At 31.4% G+C, this 22,481-nt stretch overlaps 1 protein-coding gene across 2 annotated transcripts in view; it reads left to right on the top strand.

Moving 5' to 3' along the window:
- Positions 1 to 22,481, top strand: part of LOC140436999 (chymotrypsin-like elastase family member 2A) — a 334,702-nt gene that overhangs the window by 291,859 nt on the left and 20,362 nt on the right. For both annotated transcript variants that reach the window (XM_072526211.1, XM_072526210.1), the window contains exon 5: positions 19,876 to 20,085. In XM_072526211.1, coding sequence (XP_072382312.1) covers positions 19,876 to 20,085 — 210 coding nt within the window. The remainder of the gene's footprint in view (positions 1 to 19,875; positions 20,086 to 22,481) is intronic.

The raw sequence follows: 22,481 nt of genomic DNA, 5'->3' as shown, positions 1-22,481 counted from the left end.
CCAAAAAAAAAAAACATAATAATGAATTTTTCCCTTGACTCCTGACTAACTCGTTCAGTAGGCTAAAAAGAACATTTGTGTTAGCATTCCTTCTTACTCTTGAGACAAAGTAGGGAAAACACAAGGTTTATCAATCTTGAAAGGTAATAGGTACAAAAAGTTACTAAGGCACCTTGTATGAAGGCGAAAAACCTTAATGTTTTTGTAAGAATGTGACCTTCGAATGTTTTGACAATATTTTATGTGATTAAGGATTGATTAAATAAATAATTTTAACGAAAAGCATGCTCTGGATATACTTTAGAATATAAAAGAACGGTATGACACACAATATGTTTTTTTTTGAGGCTGGGAAATAAAATAGAAAATTGATATATGATTTTATATTATTAATAAATTTCGATTTAGAATATTTCTTAATGACATGATGTGAAAAATGACAGGTATACATATCAACTATCAAAGGAGAAATGACAATATTTTAGAAATCAAAATGGCTGATGGTTTTTATATTTTTCCTTTTTTATTGATAATTAGATCCACTTACCGGCTCAGAGTGGCTATAAACCAAACGGGACACACACACAAAAACAAACCAAAACTTTACTCCAACTCCTTTTTTTTTCCCAAACAAAACAAAATTTAATATTCTTAAAACAGATATCAGCACGTCCCTGGGCCGCCTACTTTACTTCTTCCTGGTAAGAACAAGAGTGACCCTAGTCGCCTAGTCTGATAAACATGTCTATAGTTTTAAGAGATATCTAATGAATATTAATTTAAAGATTTTATTTAAAAGTGATGAAAGGATTATTGAAGTGACAAACTCGTTACAAGCTTAAGAAACAAACGCCCCACTACTTACCATACTTCGCTAAGATCAAAATTCAAGCTCCGTCCAAACAAAAAATTTACGAAGTTTCGATAGTGTGGCTATGAGGATGAGTCCTAAGTAGGACGAAATATTTTTTTTTAATGGCCTTGGATTATTGATCCGTTCAGCCACCATATATAATAAATACTGTTTGCTACAATATTAAATATATGGATACCATATACACACTTATGCACGCACATACATATAGTTCATCCCAAACCCTTCTTTCAGTGCGTCACAGTTGATCGAATTCTCTCTAACGCATTAAGCTAGAAGTGACAGAAAAAAACGTGAGTCTGTGATTATTATACATAGAACTTGGAAAATTATATATCGTTCACGGGTATTTGCATATTAAAGCGAATTCTACTTACGGATATATACCTAATTGGTTGGAGTTTAGAATACGCTAAATAGATATCCAATCAATGATGCGCATAATATAATTTGACGCAGATGGGCTCGATAGTGACACTACTTTGACAATGTCAACTGATAAAATGATAATTGTCATTCGAGGTTAGTATTTTCAGCGATGATTTTCAGATATTTTACAGTGAAAATTTAATTTTGTACTTATTGTCATAAAACTATTTTAAATATGCCGAGATATACTGAGAATGAACAAAGACTAATACTAAAATTATTAAATTATTTTCAATTAGAAAAAGAGGCTGGGACAACTTTATTACCAGTTTCTGCCGTTAGTGAAGTAACTTTTAAATTATTCTAAAAAATATTCATATTAGTAGTTTAAATACTATACATTTTAGCCATAGTGTTTGTAATAAATAATAATAAGTACATAAATAAATCTCAGTTAATTAAGCAATTTCCTTGGAATGTATAGAATAGGAATTATGACAAACCGCCGTTCCAATATAATGCGCAATAAAAGTTTTTATACATGACGGGACCTCTAATATGTAAATTAAAAAAAAAATTGAATTCTTAAAGTTTTTACTCCACATTTTCAAAATATATCCTTTTCACATTTAGCCGATTACGATCCTTCAACTGTCAGATTTAACTAAAATGTCATGCAATAATTCTCGACATTCTTAAAATCCTATATGACGTCAAAATTAGTGATGCACTGAAAGAAGGGTTTGGGATAAACTGTATATAGGTATTGTTAAGTAAAAATTAAAAAAATATATACAAAAAGGAAGTGGAAACCTTAAATTGACCACTATTTAAACTATGCATTCAGGGCCCTAACCAACTTAAATTAATTTAAAAATAAGAAATATACAAATAATACTAAATGCTAATACTAAATACTAATACTAAATACTAATAAATAGTAATCTTTTTTCACAGCGCTAAGTCATAAACCCGGTTCAACACCTCAGAGGTTTAGGCCTTCTTTGTGAATGTTTTTTTTTTCCTTTTTTTAATTTTTGTTTTAATACGATTTTTTTTATTATTTTTTATTTATATATATTTTTTTTCTATTTTTTTCTTTTTTTCTGTTTTTTTGTTTTTTATTATTATTTTTTTCTTTTTATATACCTACATATATTTTTTTCTTTTTATTTTTTAAAAAACAATTTTGATATTTTACAGGGAGTTACTTAATATTACATAAAAATACACATGAAAAACGATAATATTACTAAACACATTCAAGCCGACTCATTCATATAAGTTAGATTTGTCTCTTAGTCCTTTTTAAAAATTCCCAAATAATTTGTTGTATTTTATAGTTTCGTCAAGATAAGTATAAGAGAGAAGTTTGATTTTGTGGTATTATTTGCTCTTGAGCCAGAGTGTGCATCAAATACTTAATTGCATCATCATTGTGCTTGCATCCAAACAGCCAATGATTAATATCATCAGCATAACCATTGCAATCACAAAGTTCTGATTCGGATAGATTTAGTCTATAGAGGTATGTTTTGACAGCGGCATGGTTAAAGAGACATCTAACAAACATGGAATAAATATTTCTATTGGGATAACTTCTTACGGCAAACGGCTCAGTAGGTAAATCTGGATGAATTTTTGTATAAAGATTATTGCTTCGATTACAGAAAGCATACCAGTCAATTTCCCAATTTTGTTTAAGACTTTTCTTCCAAGTGGCTGTTAGATCGCTTCTATCTAGCCAAGTTATTTCTGATCCTTTTAAGATTGTCTCTTTAGCATAAAAATCTGCTTTGAGGTTACCGGAAATGCCAAAGTGTCCCTTTACCTAGACGAAATTTACAGTAGTATTGTTCTTCCAGCAGCTTAAGTTAATTTTCTAAAATTTTAACGACAGGACTATGTTTATATAAATGTTTACGTGAGTTTTCGTAAGCTAATAACGCAGATATTGAATCTGATATAATTACAACTTGGTGGTTAGAAATTTTTTTGTTAACAGCCCATTCTACAGCTTTATGAATTGCGAACATTTCTGAAGAGTATATAGAGCATTTTTTATCTAACTTAAACATTAGGGATTCTTTGTGATCCGGAATATATACAGCACAACAGACTCCCAATCTTGATTTAGAACCATCCGTGAAAATCCTGTATGGATTATTAAGCTTAGCTATCTGATGCTGAAAATCAACTATATTCTCATTGTCATAATTGGGAAACCAACCATTGACTTAGGCATAAGAAACATTGAAATTTCAATGAAAGAAAGTTAAGTCACACGGAGTGTTTAGACGCTGAGAAACGTTAGGATCTGCCACTGTCAGAATAGGAGAATTCCTGTTATGCCACCATTTGTCGACTAGATTACAAACAGAAATATCACTTATTTTTTGTAGTAGCTCAGTTTGATTGTAAGACTGGTATTTGAGAATACATTTTTCAGCTAAATAGGTCGTCTTAAATGTAAAGGAGGTTCCATAGATCCGGCTAGAAGATTCTCTGTAGGTGTAGATTTGAGCGCACCTAGAACTAATCGCAGAGCCTTATACTGAAGGCGGTCTAGTTTTTTAAGACGACTGTTTGTGGCAGATCCGTATAGAAATCTTTCATAGTCGAGAATGGATCTGGTGTATGCACGATAAAACATTAAGGTTAATGTTAGGGTCGGCATCCCATCGATAGCGATTAACTACTTTTAGAATATTTAAACTTTTCTCACATTTCAATAAGCACTTGTTAATGTGTTCGTCCCATGTTAACTTGGTGTCCAATGTAATACCAAGATAAGTGTAGTGATTGTAAACGGGTATACTTGGGCTGTTAAACATAATGCTGGATATAACTGGTAAACGATGTCGCGTAAAAAATACCACAGCTGATTTCTTCGTAGTAAGTTCAAACTATTGTTTAAAGAAATACTCTCTTGCGTCACACATAATAGTTTTTATTGAGTTAATACTTTGTTGGTATTAATTATTCACAGTGTAAAAGCAAAAGTCGTCTGCATATTGTAGTATATTGCATTTAATGTCTATACTGTCAAGATCTATAGTGTATAGATTAAACAACAAGGGGCTAAGAACAGAGCCTTGTGATAGTCCTTGATGCACTACTCTCGGGCCAATCTATCTATCATTACATCGAATAAATACCTGTCTATTAAGAAATAAGCTTACTAACACATATGAACACAAAGGTAGAATACCTATGTGCTTTAGTTTTTCGAATAATAGATTTAAATTAACGTTATTATAAGCCCCTGAAATATCAAGAAATATGGCAGATAGATAATTATTATTTGGTTAGGATAACTTAATATCAGTCGTTAATTGAGTACGAAAGCTATATTGACACGCTGGGAAAATATTTTTGTTTTCACATCACCATTCTAATCTGCTTTTCATAATTCGTTCAAATGTTTTAAGCAAACAAGACATAAGAGAGATAGGTCTTAGGGCAGTACGCTGGTTTACTTTGGATATAGGAATAACCAAGCATTGTTTAAGAGAATCACAGTTGTCTCTTCTAAGTAAAATATTGTTGTATATTTTGCACAGATAATGTATGGCAATTACTGACAGGTTTAATAGCATGCTATAGTTAATGCCGTCAATACCAGGAGAAGTATTTTTAAAACTCTTAATATTTGCTTTAAGTTCGTCAGCTGAAATGGGGGTTAGTATAAAGTGATCATTAGTGGAGATGCTCGGCATAAATACTGGTATATGGACATAATCCGGAGAGATTTTTGTAAAAAGACTTTCTACTATGTCTTCATCATTAGCGGTGTACTTTTTCTTACCTTAAATTTTATTTACCCTTTTCCAAACTCTGAGGGTGAAGTTTGCCTAACAAGTGAGGAACAAAATCGAATTCAACTAGATTTGGCTTTTGAGCGGTGTAAAGTGCGTTTACATATAGCTTCATTTCTTATATATTTAATATAATTTGAAAGGGTAAGATTGGATTTATACATTTTAAAAGAATTTTTCCTCGCATTCGAAACAGTGAAACATTCATCATCCCACCATGGTAGCGTTTTGAAAGATTTAGCTGAGGGTTTGATAATTTAAAAAAATTTGTTTTCTGCAGTAGTAATAGAATCTAATAAGCAGAATATCATTTCATTGGTTTTGTTTGTATTTGATTCGTATCTGAAGATGCTCTCTACAGAATCTCTAAATTTTTCCCAATTTGCATTAGACATTGCCCATTTAATTGAAGATGTAAAAATTGTGTTTTCAAATTTCATATTCTGCACAGAAAGTCTAATGGAAAAATGATCGGACCCATAGGTATCTGGAAGAACGGTCCAGTCAAAGGCTGAACATAAACTAGAGCTTATAATAGTAAGATCTACAACCGATTTGATATGTCCTGGAGGAGTAGCTCTAGTAGTCGATCTGTCATTTACAACAACTAGATTAGAAAATACATCTAAGGCTACTACTAGTATATTACCATCGACGGAACATAAATTGGATCCCCATAATCCATGGTAAGCATTAAAATCTCCGGTAATAATACAATCATTGTTAATTTGAGAAAAAAGAATAACGTAATCTTGCATTGTTACTCTAACTTTTGCTGGACGGTACACACTCAGAATAGAATAATTTTTTTGGTCAATATTATTATTTACACCACAAACTTCGAGATTGGGATTGAAAATGTTAACGAATGGAATGGGCTCATAAATAATGTTATTTGCTAAAATTATGGCAACTCCTCCGTATCCCTTACTTCTACATTTATTAATATATATTAATATATATATATATATATATATATATATATATATATATATATATATATATATGTATATATATATATATGTATATATATATATATATACATATATATGTATATATATATATATATATATATATATATATATATATATATATATATATATGTAGAAATATTTCTTAGTATAAGTATTTAGCATAGTTTTATTCATTAGTTACGCCACTGCAAGAAACCACTTAAACAATATGCTTAAGTCGGTATAAGAGAGACGGGATTCAGGGGCGAAGGAGACAGGAGATATGTAGATGTAGACGAGATCACACATTCCTCCTGAGCTAAACGGGATTCGATTTTTGTCGCCCGACTTGAATAGACTTAAATTATCGTGCACGCCGAAAAAGACGAAAGACGAAACCAATTAACGACGGAGGTGTTCGATATTTTAATTCGCAGACAATTATCCGTAATTTTGTGTAAATGTAAATGACATCACTACATTACAGTTTATTTTTATGTAATAAAGACTTTTCGCATAGATCGCGGACTTTTACACTAACGTTAGTTCCTATTCAAATAATAAAAGAACTTAATTAGACCTACATTTTGGGGGCTCAACCGGGATTATTTCGAAAGAGACAGTAACGTTTATTTGTTCCGCTAATTATGGAAGCAAGATTATAAAAGAAAGTGCAGTTTGTGGCCAAACAAATTCGAATCAATGACGAAACAGACGACAAGTGGCTGTTTGCAGAGGACGATAAGATTAATTTATGGTTTATGGATGTTTGGTTTGGACCCACTGGATGATGACAAATGATCAGGTGACTTTGTTCCTTTAATAGATCGTGCGAAGATTATTTTTTTTTATCATGAACTGTGAACATTAGGAAAGAACTTTTAAACAAACAAAAGTATTTGTAATTATTTGTTGATTTAACTTTACTCTGTTGATGTGAGGACTTATATTTTGATAATGATAGTTGATGCTTGACTATAATAATATTTTAAATTGAATGTTAAAATCAAAATCTTTTAGTAGGATATATTGCTTTATTCTGAGATATTATTGTACTTATTATATTGTTGTAATTTAAAGAGATAAGATTTGCGAATTAAAAGCGACCACAACCTCGTTCACAGTAATACTAATTGGACCGCATTATGTAATAGCGGATTAAGCGCCAAAATGTAGTTTTGAGATAAATGGGTTTAAAGATTTTAATTTTGTTTTTGGTGCTATTTTTAAAATATAGTAATGACATATTTCATATTTTATAGATTAATGCAAATATAAATAGACTTTCACATGTTTTTTAAATTTTTTAAAAATAGTTTATATTTTAAAAGTTATTCGATCAAATGTCGCTTAATTCGTTAATGATTTTTTAAGATATGCATGAGTTAAGATCCGAATATCGGATTAAAAGACATATTTGACGCTTAATCTGATATTTCAAAATAAGAAATGCTTGTTATAATAATGTTTTATTAATTTTTTTACGTTAATACATATAAAAAGTGACATCGTTTACAAAGAAAATACACCAAAAACACTTCACTAAGATAAGTCTTCAATATCGAAATCCAATGATCCATTAAAGCCGTCAATGTCATCTTGAATGTCTTCGTTCCCTACGATATTTTCATAGAATTGTTTAGCATCCAATGGGATAAGTTCCAATAATGACATGATGTCATTAAGTTTTGGGATAGAGACAGGTTTTCCATTAGGCCACAAAATTTGAAGTTTGGAGGAATACGAAAATTCTGTAGTTCTTGTTGCATGTCTTTTGACTCGTTTACTTATGTCTACTTCCTGAAAATTTCCGCCGTGATTTTTGCTAAAATATATTTTAAAAGGATTTTCTTTGGAGAGCAGTATTTCTTTAGTTTGAAGCCAGTTAATAGAGTTCCCATTTACATCTTTCTTTCTATTTACGATATTTTTTAAAATATTCGCAACTCCTTTAAACTCTTCTTTTTGTACCATTTGAACCGTTAATTTGTTTCGTTTTCGGCAACTTTTCATAACATTTATATAATCGTCTGGAGTGTACAACCGATTTTGGAACTTTAGTGCTTATTCTATGTCCCCAAATTCGGAGTCATTGGGCATAAAACTGTGTCCTGATACTAGAAAGCGCATCGTTATTTTTTTAAAGAAGGTATAAGCTCAAGCACAGATTTTAAGAGCATCACAAATTTAATATTGCGGTTTTGTCCTCCGCAACTGTCAGACCATAATATCAATTCAGTTATTTGAGGTGTTAAGTTCTCTTGCAAATATTTTAGTAAAACTGAACCTACTTCCTGTGCTCCTTTTCCTGCTGTGGCTTCGACCCAAACATAGCAATATCCTCGCCCAGTTTTTCCTGAATGTATACCGCAGTTATAAAGCCACAACTGCCTTTTGTAAAATACAATGTTCGTTGGAATGCGTGGTAGTGGTAGGGTTTTTTCCAAATCAAATGTCAGTACCTCCACATTTTCTTCATTTTTAGCTTTTTGGAGATCTGAATTCATGAGATTTCTAGCCACTTTTGCTTCATCTTGATGAGTATCTCTCAGTCTCTCAAACTGTTTTTTCTCTTGCTCAGATGTAGAACTTTGAATTTTAACTGCAAAATTATCGCATTTATTGCATGTGTCCTTTTTCAGTCGTTTTCTTTGCAAATTAAAATTGTCATAAAATATGCGTTTATAGGAAGAAAAAGAAACACTATCCTGATGTTCTTCTTTATACAAGTTAAACATTTTGTCTAATGTTACATCACTATTTAAAAAAAGGCGTTCACTTTGATTTCTACAATAATGTGACTTATACTTTGGAAATTTGCTTATGTGATCAATAATTCTTTGTCTACGATCTTCAGGCATTTTTCGATGGATATCTGTCTTTTCTCCTCTGCGATCTTTAATGACATTTGTTGAACTAACTTTTTTTAAGTACCGGTCTACTCTTGCCGAGGATATTCTCAAAGTTTGAATATACATTTTTGAGCATACTTCTCTACCAGCTAGGTGGTATATTCTTGTGTGGGTTCTTTTAGATGTTAGTTTAGCTCTTTTTCTTTTTATAGGCACAACAAAGACGGAAGAAGGTATATAGAGGCATTTAGCTTGATAGTTATTAAGTGCCCAAAATTTGTTGAATTCTTGTTGCCTTTCTTCCAAATTTATTTTGTCGTAACATTTATCTTTGCAGCGATAATCTCTAAACTGTCTAGCTTCTACCGATTTGCCCTTTTGACTTACATACGGCTTATTGGTTTCGCATAAAACTTTTCGAGATTGCCGGGATTGATTTTCTACTCGTCTCTTGCGACCTTTTCTTGGTCTTCCTTGTTTATATGTCCCCATGATTTCTGTTTCTAATATATTTTCCTTATTTTCATTTCCTTGCTCTCTAGTAGCTTCTGTATGACCTCCATTAGATTCTTCGGAGGATTCTTCATTATTTGCGTGTGTTGTTAAATGATTGTCGTTTTCTAAGCCAAAGGCTTCCTCGTTTGTTTCTTGCACTTGTTGTGTACTACTTTTTACGTTTTGTTGGAAGTTTAGCTGAAAATTTTCGGCTGTAACTTGCTCGGATCTAGTAACGTTTGTGTTGTTTTCCATATCAACACTCAAACTTCTATTTCCATGCAATAAATCAAAAGAATGCGGACTCGTTGAATAGTTTGAGACATATAGGCTGGTGCAGGGAATACTCACATTAGAATAGGATATATCCAATAATACTGAGTCCTCAGGTAATTTCTCCTCTTCCATAGAACTGACTTCATTAGGGCAGGTACTTTCATTATTTAATGTCGAGTTTATTGATGCGTTCATCAGAAACTCACTTGCCTCGTATGCTTTTTGCACATAAAAAAGTACCTAGTTAAGTAAAGTTACAGTAGTTTAAAACACAAGTCATGAGAAATCTTGTGTTAAGCGAAAAGATTTCAGTAAATGACATTCATATCGAAAAAAACACTTCTTATAAGTACTTGAGGCATGAGATACGCATAGGAAGAGATAATCAAACGTGCGAAATAAGCCGCCGCATATGACTCAGTTGAGTGGCATTCGGCAAACTGAGATATGTCCTTAAGTCAGAACTGCATATTATGTGTCTCAAAATAAAAGGCTAAAATCAGTGCGTCTTGCCAGTACTTACATGTGGTTGATATAGTGCAGAAATTCTAACAGTAACCTATAAAAGTAGTAATAAAATTTGTGTTACACAAAGAGTCATGGAACTCTCGATGTTAGGCATTTCCCGTAGGGATCGGATTACGAACAAGGAAATAAGACGGAGAGCAGGAGTACAAGATGCCATAGAAATAATTATGACCCTTAAGAGGAACTGGACGGGGCACGTAGCTAGAATGTCGGATAACAGACGGATACAGCAAATCGTACATTGGAGACCAAGATGCGAAGCATATGGAAGTAGAGGTCGTCCGCCAACAAGATGGTCTGATGACATAAAACGGATCGACAAAAATTAGATGCAAACACCACAAAACAGAAATACATGGAGAAGACTGAGGGAGACCTATATCCAGCAGTGGATAGATCGGGGTTAAAGGATGATGATGATGATGAAAGTTTAAAAGGTAGTTTAAATGGACTCACTGTACTTAAATGTAATTATATATAATACGTACCTCCGGCTCCGGTAATAAATTTTCATTCTTTTCCAAGGAAAAAGAGACTGCACTTTTTTCTAAAGCTGTACATATAAGTTTGTAACTTCTAGAACTTTTATTCATAAGGCTTGGATTATTCATTTTGATAGATTAAAAAAAGCTAATTATTTTATTATGCACGTCGTGTAACCTGATAAGAAATGACAACACTCTGATCACTTGTTGGTTAACGACTGAGGTACAACGATACCATGGTACAATGAATACACAAGGTATGATACATAATGTTCCAAAATCGGTTCGCTTTCGCGCATGACGTAGTCAAGATCGCTTATTCCCGCAACATTTGAATGTAGTTGTATAGGAAAGACTTTTAATTTTAAGTTTTTTTATATAATTTGACTAATTTAATTATAGTTATTATAAAGAGATGATAAAATTATGTTATTATAATATTTATCCTTTATAAAACATAGATATCCTTTATAAGACAAGTTTTAATTATCTTTTATTACACGTAGGTATAGGTTAATTAACTTATACTCCAGAGTTCGATATTTCAGATGTTTAAAAAGATACAGAAAAGTGGTAATGGAGGTACACAAAATTTGTAAGTATATATACCTACTGAACTAAACACAAAATCAAAATAAATAATGACAAAGTCAACTTTATTTATATCGAATGAGCTAGCTGACCATCGAATATGAGTGTCGTGAGGGCACACAATATTGCACAACATTTAAAATGACATTTTTGTAATATTCACACATAAAATTATCTTGGTATTATTTATAATAATGATAACATTGTATATTTTAATAATGATAACGTGATTTAACAAAGAAAAATATGTTATTTTGGAAGATGCTAAATTGATTTCCTGCGTAACAGTTCTTATTGCAAATTGCATAGCAGGCTGGGGCTAATTTCTTACTTAACAAATCGATATGAAAAAACCATTAAGGTTTCATGACTAATAATTAATAAAAATTAAGATTTAGACTTACGTCGTTGACCTAGAAGTAGTAAGAAGCTGCTCAACATACTTTTTGGACTCTCTGTGTTCGCCTCCTTGTACGCGTTTCTTTTGGTTGGTTAAAAGGGTAGCCGATGTTGATTTAGGCAAATAAAGACTAGGTACTGCCTCAGGTTTGAGTTTTAGACCCTTTTTAGAAACGTAATTTAAAAGTTCCTGTTGTAGATTTCTTTGGTAATCTTCAGTTTTAAAATGTGTATAACAAATTCTTGCAGTATTACAATTAAAATTATCCTATCTACAACAAGATATAATCCACAGTTTTCTGGTCACGCTATCTTTAGGAAATGTATGAAACCTAAAGATTTTATCTTCATTGTCACTATTGCAACAAGCAATTGCACAGCGTACTTTGAAAAAGGTACAAAACCAGATATACAATGGCAAATAAAAACTTTCAGTTTTACAAAAAAATACTATACAGTATAAATAAATAGTAACTAAACACCATTTGTATAAAGACACATATATAAGCATATATCTAAATTATTTTTCTATTATAAAATAGATGACTCAGTCAGTATTGAGATACTTTAAATATACCTAATTATTATCTCATAACTTGCAATTTGCAATAGTCACCATTGATAACCGATATTATTGTTGAACTTTTGTTTTTATACAAGCTTTTTGTCTTGCCGGTGTAAAGTCGTCTGAAGTCGATATTTATTGTGTTTTGCGTTTGAACTAATTTGTGTCTTATTTTCATATTATTATATTGTTTGATAAGTAAATTTTGCATATAATAATCGGTAGGTTATAGTAATGTATATATTTTTTATTTTACTAAATTTCATTATAACTCATCTAAAATACCATATTGAATTGTAAAACAGATTTTTCTCTATTGTACTCTATTTTGTTTTTATTTCAGTAAAACTGCTTGGAAGTGAGTGACAGTGAATCAGAATAAGCAAATATACTACTATTTACCTATTCACAGTATTTCCTCTGCAGAAAATTTTTAAATTTCAAGGGATTTGCATACAAAAAGAGTACTTATATTATTAGTATATGTATGAAAACAAACATAAATATTTTGCCTGAATCTCTAGGAGAAGTAAAGGTTTTACGCTACTGAAAATATATTTTTTATTCAATTATAACCAAAACAAAACATTTAAAGAAAAATTAGATCACTTTTTAACCATAATTTCAAAATTAATGTGTACGTTAAGCTGTAATAATGGGTTCGAGGTGGTTCAGGCGATCTTAACTACGTCACACTCCTGGGCCAGCTGTCAAATGTCATGCGCAATATCATACCTTGTGTATTCATTGTACCATGCAACGATACAATGATTCAACAGAGCGCGCATTTTGTTTTAAAATAACGAATTACCTGACAAAGAATGTCTTTTAATTCGATATCTTGAACGTTAGACAATATGTTGTGTTTTGTAATAAAGAACTAACCGACTGTTCATGGCGCTTGATTCGTTATTACATTTAAAAGATGCGGATTTTTGTTTATGACAATGGATTATATACCATTATTGGCGCTTGATTTGATATTACAATTTTTGTTGTAAGGGTTTTTAATTCTGTAAAATCAACTTGGCGTTTAATTCGATATTACAAATCCTATTGTGTGATTTTTTTTTAATAAAATAAAAAATGTCGCTTAATACAGGCGTTCAAAAACTGCTTTTTTTGATTTTTTTTTTTTTTTCACCAAACCTATTTTTATACATAGATTTGCACCCTAGCTGCAAGATGGCACTATTATTTCGATTTTGAATTTTTGGCGGTTAATCCGTTATTACATAACGCGGTCCAATTTAGACTACACTCAGAAAAATAATCTATAAGCTTTTAAATTTTTAATATTTTTATAAATTTTTAAATTTTTTATTTTTTTTTTAATAACTTTGATATCAATTTTTAAAATGCAGTCTAAACAAACGACTCTTACCGATTTTTAAAAAATTAGTTATAATATTAAAAATTCGGCATATAAAGCTGTTAAGGCGCTGCATATTATAGCATATAGTGATGAAGGGGTGCTGCGACAAACAAGAAGGAACTTGCGAAATTTTTCAGGCTTTGCGTGGGATAAAAATGCCAGCGAATATGCTGATAAGATAAAAGACATAAAACAGATATTAGATATGCCAGACTTAGTTGCAGTCTGTAACGTATTGGATTATTCGGGTGCAAATGACGACGTAATTGAACGTATTTGTTCGTTTTTTAATGAATTAAATGTAGATGACAAGAATGTCGAAGATGACGATGACGACAACGACGCGGACGACGATAAAGAAGCTTATGACGAAGATAAAGACGTTTATGACGATAAAGACGGTTTCGACGATGAAGACGATAATGAAGAAAATGAAACGAAAATAAAGAATAAAACAAAATCAGGTAAAATGAAGGCCGGTAAAGTAAATGATTATTTTGCTTCGACTTTTAAAGACGTAGAAGACAGCATAAGACCCTTCGACGGAAAAGACGATTATCCGGTGAGAAAATGGATTACTGACTTCGAAGAAATTTCTGAATTAATGGGATGGAATGATTTGCAAATGCTAATTTTTGCCAAACGATCCCTAAAAGGAATTGCGAAACTGTATATTCAGTCAGAAAAAGGAATTAATAGCTGGAAACTATTGAAGAAAAGACTTATTTCGGAATTCAAAAATAAAATAAGTAGTGCTGAAATACATAAAATGCTGATGCGTAGAAAGAAGAAACATGATGAAAGTGTACAGGAGTATGTACTGACGATGAGGGAAATTGGTAGCAGAGGTAACACAGAAGACGAGGTCATAATACAATATACAATAGAAGGCATTCAAGACGACCCTGTTAACAAAGTTGTACTTTATGACGCAAACAACTTCAGAGACTTCAAGGAAAAAATTAAATTGTATGAACTCATTAAAAAACAGACGGCACACAAATCCTCTACAACTGAAACGCATAGAAAGAAGTGGACAAACAATGAAGTACGACGAGATGGCAGAAACAATGAAATACGACGAGATTATAGTACAACGAAGCTAGAGGAGATGACAGAAGAATGTCGGAACACAGAATTAAGAAAGAAGAACAATGTTATAATTGTGGAAATCGAGGGCACAGATCGAGAGATTGTCCTGATAAAGCCAAGGGAACGAAATGCTTCAAATGCAACCAATTTGGACACGTTTCTTCTCGATGCAATGCTAAAGAAGATAGACCTTCGACTTCTGGTCAGGTAAATGTCATTGACGTAGTATACAAAAACTCAGTGACCTTAAAATTTGAAAAAATATCGTTACGTGCATTGCTTGATACAGGAAGTGACATAAGTGCAATGAGACAAGATATTTTTGAAAAGCACTTTGATGACGTCATTCTTATGAAGAATATAGTAGAGTTAAATGGATTAGGAGGTATTAAGGTTAAGACTTTAGGTTCTTTTAACATAATAGTGGAAATTCAAGGCGAAGATTTCCATATTTTATTTCATGTAATCCCAAAAGGAGCATTAGACGTCGGAGTTATTCTTGGAAAAAATATACTAAAACAAGCAGAGGTTACCATAACCAATGATGGAATTATTTTATGCAAAAAAGAAGTAGATAATATGATAATGAGGATTGCAGTTGACGAGGCAACACACGATGATAATCTACAACTGGAAGATATAAAAGACCCAAATACTGAGATGGAGATAAAAGAATTAGTGGAAAATTATGAACCGCGATAGACCAAGACTACAGATATAAAAATGAAAATAATTCTAAGTAGCGAAGAACCGATACACCAAAACCCAAGAAGGCTATCAATACCAGAAAAGGAAGAAGTCATAGAATGTATGAAGAGGCAACAGAAGAATTTCGGAAATCCCCTCCGAGTAATATCCGATAGAGGTACCGCATTTACAGCGAACGAGTTCGAAGAGTATTGCCAAAGTGAAGAAATTAAGCACATTAAGATTACGACAGGTGTACCAAGAGGCAATGGGCAAGTAGAACGTGTCAATAGAACGTTAATCTCAGTATTAACCAAATTGAGTATAGAGGAACCGACGAAGTGGTATAAGCATATTTATAAGTTGCAACAGTTTTTTAATTCCACTTATCAAAGAAGCATTGATGCTACGCCATTCGAAGTACTTTTTGGGACAAATATGAAGAATAAAGAGGATCTAAGTATGAAAGAAATAATATAGCAGGAAATGATCAAACAATATGATGAAGGTAGAGACATGTTAAGAAACGAGAGTAGACACCAGTTAATCAAAGTCCAGGAGGACAATAAGCGCAGGTATGACTTACGAAGGAAGAAGCCGAGAATGTATAGAAAAGGGGACCTAGTGGCAATTAAGAGAACGCAGTTTGGTGGTGGACTCAAGCTGAGGAAGAAATATCTCGGACCATATGTGGTAGTAGATGTTAAGCCCAATGATAGATATGATGTGAAAAAGTCAGGATATCATGAAAGCCCCCTGAGCACATCAATGTGCGCTGTTTATATGAAGGCATGAGTAGAGAACCAGTCAGAATCCGAGTCGGATTCCTCGCAGGATGGCCGAATGTAGAAATATTTCTTAGTATAAGTATTTAGCATAGTTTTATTCATTAGTTACGCCACTGCAAGAAACCACTTAAACAATATGCTTAAGTCGCTATAAGAGAGACGGGATTCAGGGGCGAAGGGGACAGGAGATATGTAGACGAGATCACACATTCCTCCTGAGCTAAACGGGATTCGATTTTTGTCGCCCGACTTGAATAGACTTAAATTATCGTGCACGCCGAAAAAGACGAAAGACGAAACCAATTAACGACGGGGGTGTTCGATATTTTAATTCGCAGACAATTATCCGTATTTTTGTGTAAATATAAATAACATTATATATATATATATATATATATATATATATATATATATATATATATATATATATATATATATATATATATATTTATATATATATATATATATATATATATATATATATATATATATATATATATATATACATTGAAATTATTGAAGCAAACAGTATCAGATGGTTTGGATCAAGTTTCTGATAAAAGAGTCATGTCAAAATGTTCTTTAAAAAGTAATTGATTTAAAGAAATATTTGTTTGCATTTAGCGAACGAATATTCCATTGAATAATTTTAATGCTTTTGGAAGCCATTAAAGTTATGCAAAAATGTTACCTATAATATCTTTAATTTTATTTTCTAATTCAATTTCGTAAATTTTAAGATTAGATTCTACATTTGAGGAAGAATTACAATAATCCTGGATACTTTGTTGGATCAAATTTTTGAGTAAAGCACTGAGCTGACTGATAAACTTATTGAATTCATTAGCAGGTTCAGGGTTTCCAAACTGAAATATAGATCCCGAACAGAAGCTGGTCTGGTATTCTCTACGAAAAAGAGGAAAATTAGGAGTTGTATCACAATTTTTTCTTTTTTTGGTGGGGACTAACTGTAGGGGATGATATATGTTTGTGAGTATTAATATTTTTGTAAGCAGTGCTAGAATTCGAAGGTTTAGAAGAAGAGCTTTTTAATGAAGGGAAGTCGGTATCACAGGTAATTAAGGGTGCAAATTGTTTTTTGAACTAAACTGGAATAACTTGGATTTTCAATAGCTTTTTTTTCAGCTTCTTTAAGCTAAATATTTAAGTTAGCCATATCTTCTTCAGTTTTCTTTTGTTTCAAATATTCGGGGCATTCTTTAAAAACTGACTCGTGGTTATTATTTTTACAATAAACGCAAAATGCAATACATTTATAAGGGCAACCAACTTCCTTCATTACCTCATTTTTTAAATATTTTTTTTTACTTAGATTGGATTGTTGAATGACCATATCAAAGACAATTAAAATATTGCATAACCGGACTAACATATATTTCAACCGGACATCTAACTTTATTGATGTAAATATACGGGGAATTAATTTACCCTCAAAGCTAACAATTTCCATTTGTCTAGGAACTCTTTCGGAGATACCAATATTTTGAACTAATCTAGTCATTCTATAAACTTTTTTATTAGGAATATTAGACTTAATAGTGTTGAGCAGTACATTCTCAGTTAAAGTAGTATCCACTCCACGGACGAGACCTTTTTTTTTTAATAATTTAGAATATATGCTATTAGATTACTTTTCTCAAAAAAATCTTCATTAACTAACTTAATAGCAGCAGAACCTGAATCGACTTTGATTTTAATACGGTTTTTACCTACATTGACAATTTCAATAATATTTTTATCATAATTAGATAACGAAAGTAGTTTCTCTCCAAGTTTCATTGTTGACCTATATGCACCTATATTTATAATCATAGATATTAGTATTAGTAAAAGTTCTTGACAAAACGGTATGATGTGGAATACAATTTTAGATTTCCCATGTCGATTTATTTCATCGTCTGTTTGTTTTGTATAACATAGAAGGCATAGATTTAAGTGAGGATCTGAATTTTGGTTTTGAACATGTAGTATAAATCTTTGGATTTTTTTCTTTGTCTTAATATTTGTTCCAGTTAGTATTTTTAAAAACCATTCAAAGAAATTTAAAATTAATTCGGTGAAAAGGGACAAAAAAATCTTAAGTGGCAAAGTGATAAAAGAATGTATTTTTATTTTCATAAAAGATGATGTCTAATAATATTATTATCCAGAGAGCGTTCGTAAAAAATAAAATACGCATCTTTACTATCGTTAATAGCCTCATCAAGTTACAGACCAAATAGCCAACATTTCATTCTCTATATTCACTGATCATTAAGATCCTTCACTAATAATATTGTAAGATAAAGGAACGTTTGTAATTTAGTTTTGGTGTTAAGTTTTTTCATTTCTCTAGTTTTATTTTTTATTTTACTTTTATTAAGTTAAAACACTGTTTGAGGACCTTGGTTATTGGATAATAAGAAATTTTCTATGCAAGACACCTGTTGTAACCCAGTCATAATGCAACGAGTTTTATTATAAATTTCCCATTTCATCATGATATCCTTGCCAGAATTCTGGAACACTGTACAAACTTGTACAGGTCTAGTAGATGGGTTCTATGTTTTTGAAATCAATTCCAATCTAGACCACAAGTGGTTAACAGGGGAGGTTTACAAAAAAAAATAGAAAAAAATAAAATTTTGGGTACTATCCTATTTTTATAAGCAACAGGGAAACTAGTAGTTAAAAGAACGATAAAAAATGAATTATTGAGAATGATAAATATGAATACAAGCTAATTACTATACATTAAGAATAAGGTGACAAATTGTTGAATATGGGCTCACCCGGTATGCCATGAAGTAATATAATGTTACTAAACAGTTACAAGAAAGTAGTAAGAGGTACTTTGAGTAATGCTACTCAATGGCAAAATATGTTTTAAATAAAACACGACGGGATTAAATTTAATGGGATGTAATTGAGCGGAACTACGTTCCTATGTCGTAACTAGCAGTGCATACTGCTTATCAAGTACTGCAAAAAGGGGAAATAATAAGCTAATTGTTAATGTTTAAGATGCAAGGTAGGCCGACTTTATATTTAGCCTATATTATATTCAGTACAAAATAGTTTTCTGATTGCACATAAAAATATGTAGCTATAAAGTCCTGTAATTGTCATTTTGCAGTTCAGATATTCCTTCTGTATATATTTGCATTGCTATTTACGAATACATTTATTTTACAACTACATGCGCCAGTTTGACGTAAACTAACAATCGTCTTAATTTTTCTCGCAGTAGGTATACTGCTGTCCCGAATTACGTTTTTTTCTTTCATTTCAATTTTGCTCAATTCTTTGTCTGCATCTGGTTGGTTTTTTCTCCTTTGGATTTACTTCGATACTTCCAAAAAACCTTTTAATATATAACTAGCATTTGTCAATTACTATTATTTATGTCATTAAAATCAATATATTAAAGTTGTTTAGTAAAGTTGTATGTGGAATTTATGGAGCTTTATGAAACCGACTATTAAGTATACAATTTACTATTTTTGTTAGAAATACACTACAGTATTACTTTAAAATTAAGTTTATTTGACGTTTCGATTATAACTTCATTTTAAAGTAAAATTATGGCTTATTTCCAACAAAAACAGTAAATTGCATTAACATGCCTCTAGAAAATAGCTTCAGAACAATATTATGTGTACTACACAAACTAATCCAAATATTTATTATTATTTTTCTCATTTTTATTTATTTTTTTTTTATTTCAGGTAAATATTATTTGAGATCCTGGACCAATCCAGGCATCCAGAGCAGGCAAATAGCAAACATTGTTGTTCATCAGAATTACAATCTCCGTACGTTCCAACATGATATCGCCATTTTAAAGCTAATAGAACCGGCCAAAATAACAAACTATGTAAGACCGGTATGTTTGTGGGAAGACGACAAAAATTTGAGAAGTGTTATCGAAAGGCAAGGTGAGAAAATTTATATAATAACTTTTCTGGAGCTTTTAATTAAGATCACAAAATAAATGGTATATGACTACGATGTGGTTCAACTTGCCTTTATGCAAAAATTCATTTAAAAAACATTAACATAGTCTACAATAGGATGGATTATAATTTGGCGATTTTTTGGGATACCACTATTACAGCGCACTTGTTTCTGTAAGTTTGTGTGTTATGCGTGTTCTCTGGACGCGATTATACCGGTTGAAGAAATTCCTCATTTATTTGATTTCTGATTCGTACTGCAGCCAATTGGGTTATTGTATAGCTGGTTCCTAAAAAAACTAATACGACTCTAAGTAAGATTTGATCATTTTGAGCAGTGTATTTGATTAGTCTGACATTATATTATATTTATTACGACAGAAAAATAATAAAATAAACAAACAACAAACAATTGATTACATTATGTTAATTCATAAATTGTAAAAATTAATAAGTTTTAAATTTTGATTTTGATTTTAAATTTCTGCATTCTACGAAGACTATACCTATAAATGAAAGTTTTTACATAACATAAGGTTGTTGTTATTATTTTTATTAATATTAAGGAATAAAACAAACGACTTAACTCAACAATATATTAAAACAAGAAATATAATCAAATTAAAAGATAACTGGGCAGTATCAGAGGCAGCAAAACATTTTAACATAAGTAAAACCACAGTTTTTCTATTAATAAAAAATGGAGGGAACAAGAAACTCTCGAAAGAAAGTGAGGGTCTGGAAGATCAAAACTATAGGTACTTGTAGCATGCAGAAAATTCCTTAAACTATTTAATATTTAAGGTATAAAAATTTTCTAGTACGTCCCTGGTCCGAGTATAAATATTTCCCCAATTCTCGGTTAATTGGATATAAAAGAAAAAAAATCCAAATTCCAGTTTGTAACTAAGACGTTAAATATGGTTAGATTTATTTTTATGCGTTAGTTTTGAGATTTTAGCTGGAAATTATTCAAGGTTATTTTACGATATAATTTGAAGCATGTTTGACAAGATTTTTGGGCAGTTCCTCGGCGAGAACGGGGTAAGGGACGGTAGATGCCGGTACGATTAGGAAGGTCGAAGTGAATTCAAGTTTTAGGTTGAAAAGGGTAACGAGAGTGGGCAGACGTCGGTATGTAGTTTGGAGAAGCCGGCAAAACTTGTGAGAAAACGTGAATATACTCAAAGTAATGTGTCTGTTAAAGTAAGAGTAATTACTGTTTTTTGTTGTATGCCGTATCTGATCTGAGATATTAGTTAAAGGGCATGTACAATAAATTTGAAATATAACCACGATGGTTCCAGTTTTGTAAGAAGCCGAGTCGAAGTCTGTGTAGTGTCGCCAATTTCAACCATAAATTGTTGTCCTAATTAAGAAGCCGTTTCAGAACATTTTTTACAGTGTAGATGAATTTGTTCGAGTGGTAGAGAGTTTGAATTCCAGTTCGTACACCCAGAAATTTAAAGTAAAGTGTAATTTAGTGAAACTCAAGTAACTTTTTTGTGTTTAAATTTTAAAATAAAGATAGACTTTTTTTTAATAATAAAATTTGCTTTTCTTAAAATTTAAGAAATTGTAATAATTAATATTGTAAATTTTAGGGTGTGGCCATTGCTGTTATTTTATTTGTTCTCTGTTTTAAAATTGAATGTTGACGTATGACAGCTAGCTTTATTATTTTTTTGACATTAGTTTAATTTTTTTTAAAGAAGGGTAACCTCTCAATATAGTTTCATCTAAAAAGATAATTGTTTATTTGTAATAATTTCTTTCTGCCACAAAATATAGCCCAGTAACAATTTATAGTAGTTTTGTAGCATCTCCCACTTGTAAACAGAGTTTGTAACCGGATAGGACATGTAAGTTTTTCTTCTTTGTCATTTCGGTATAAATCTTTGTAACTATTAATATAGTATTTTTGTACCATTTATATTTTGTAACTGTTTGTGGTGAGACAACAATAAATGTTTAATTTATTTATCTAAACCAATTTGTTTATTTTCTTTGTTAGAAAAGTTTATAACCCCTTTTGTGTTTCTTTTTTAGGAAGAAAGAGCCTTTTTCCTTCATCCAGCAGGAAGTTTCCTCGAAGCGGCGTTCGATTTTAAATAGCTAGAGGTCCTTCTTGTTGATTTATTTTGTCCATTTGTCCAGGAGATTCATGTAAGTACCCTCTTTTTGTTTAATTTTTGTAGTTGCTCAAATCCAGCGCCCTTGCCATTCACTTATCCACTACCACAGCTCTCCAAATAAACCCTGAGTGCCGTTCGCATTAGTTTCGATTCATTTTGCTTGCCTTATATCTAACCCCAATAATTTCTCTCCCCAATTTTTAACCCCTTATAATAATACCCTATGTGGTAGGCAAACTATTT

The sequence above is a fragment of the Diabrotica undecimpunctata genome, chromosome 3, assembly GCF_040954645.1.
Source record: "Diabrotica undecimpunctata isolate CICGRU chromosome 3, icDiaUnde3, whole genome shotgun sequence".
Lineage (NCBI taxonomy): Eukaryota > Metazoa > Arthropoda > Insecta > Coleoptera > Chrysomelidae > Diabrotica > Diabrotica undecimpunctata.
This window is presented reverse-complemented; position numbering and strand designations above follow the sequence as displayed.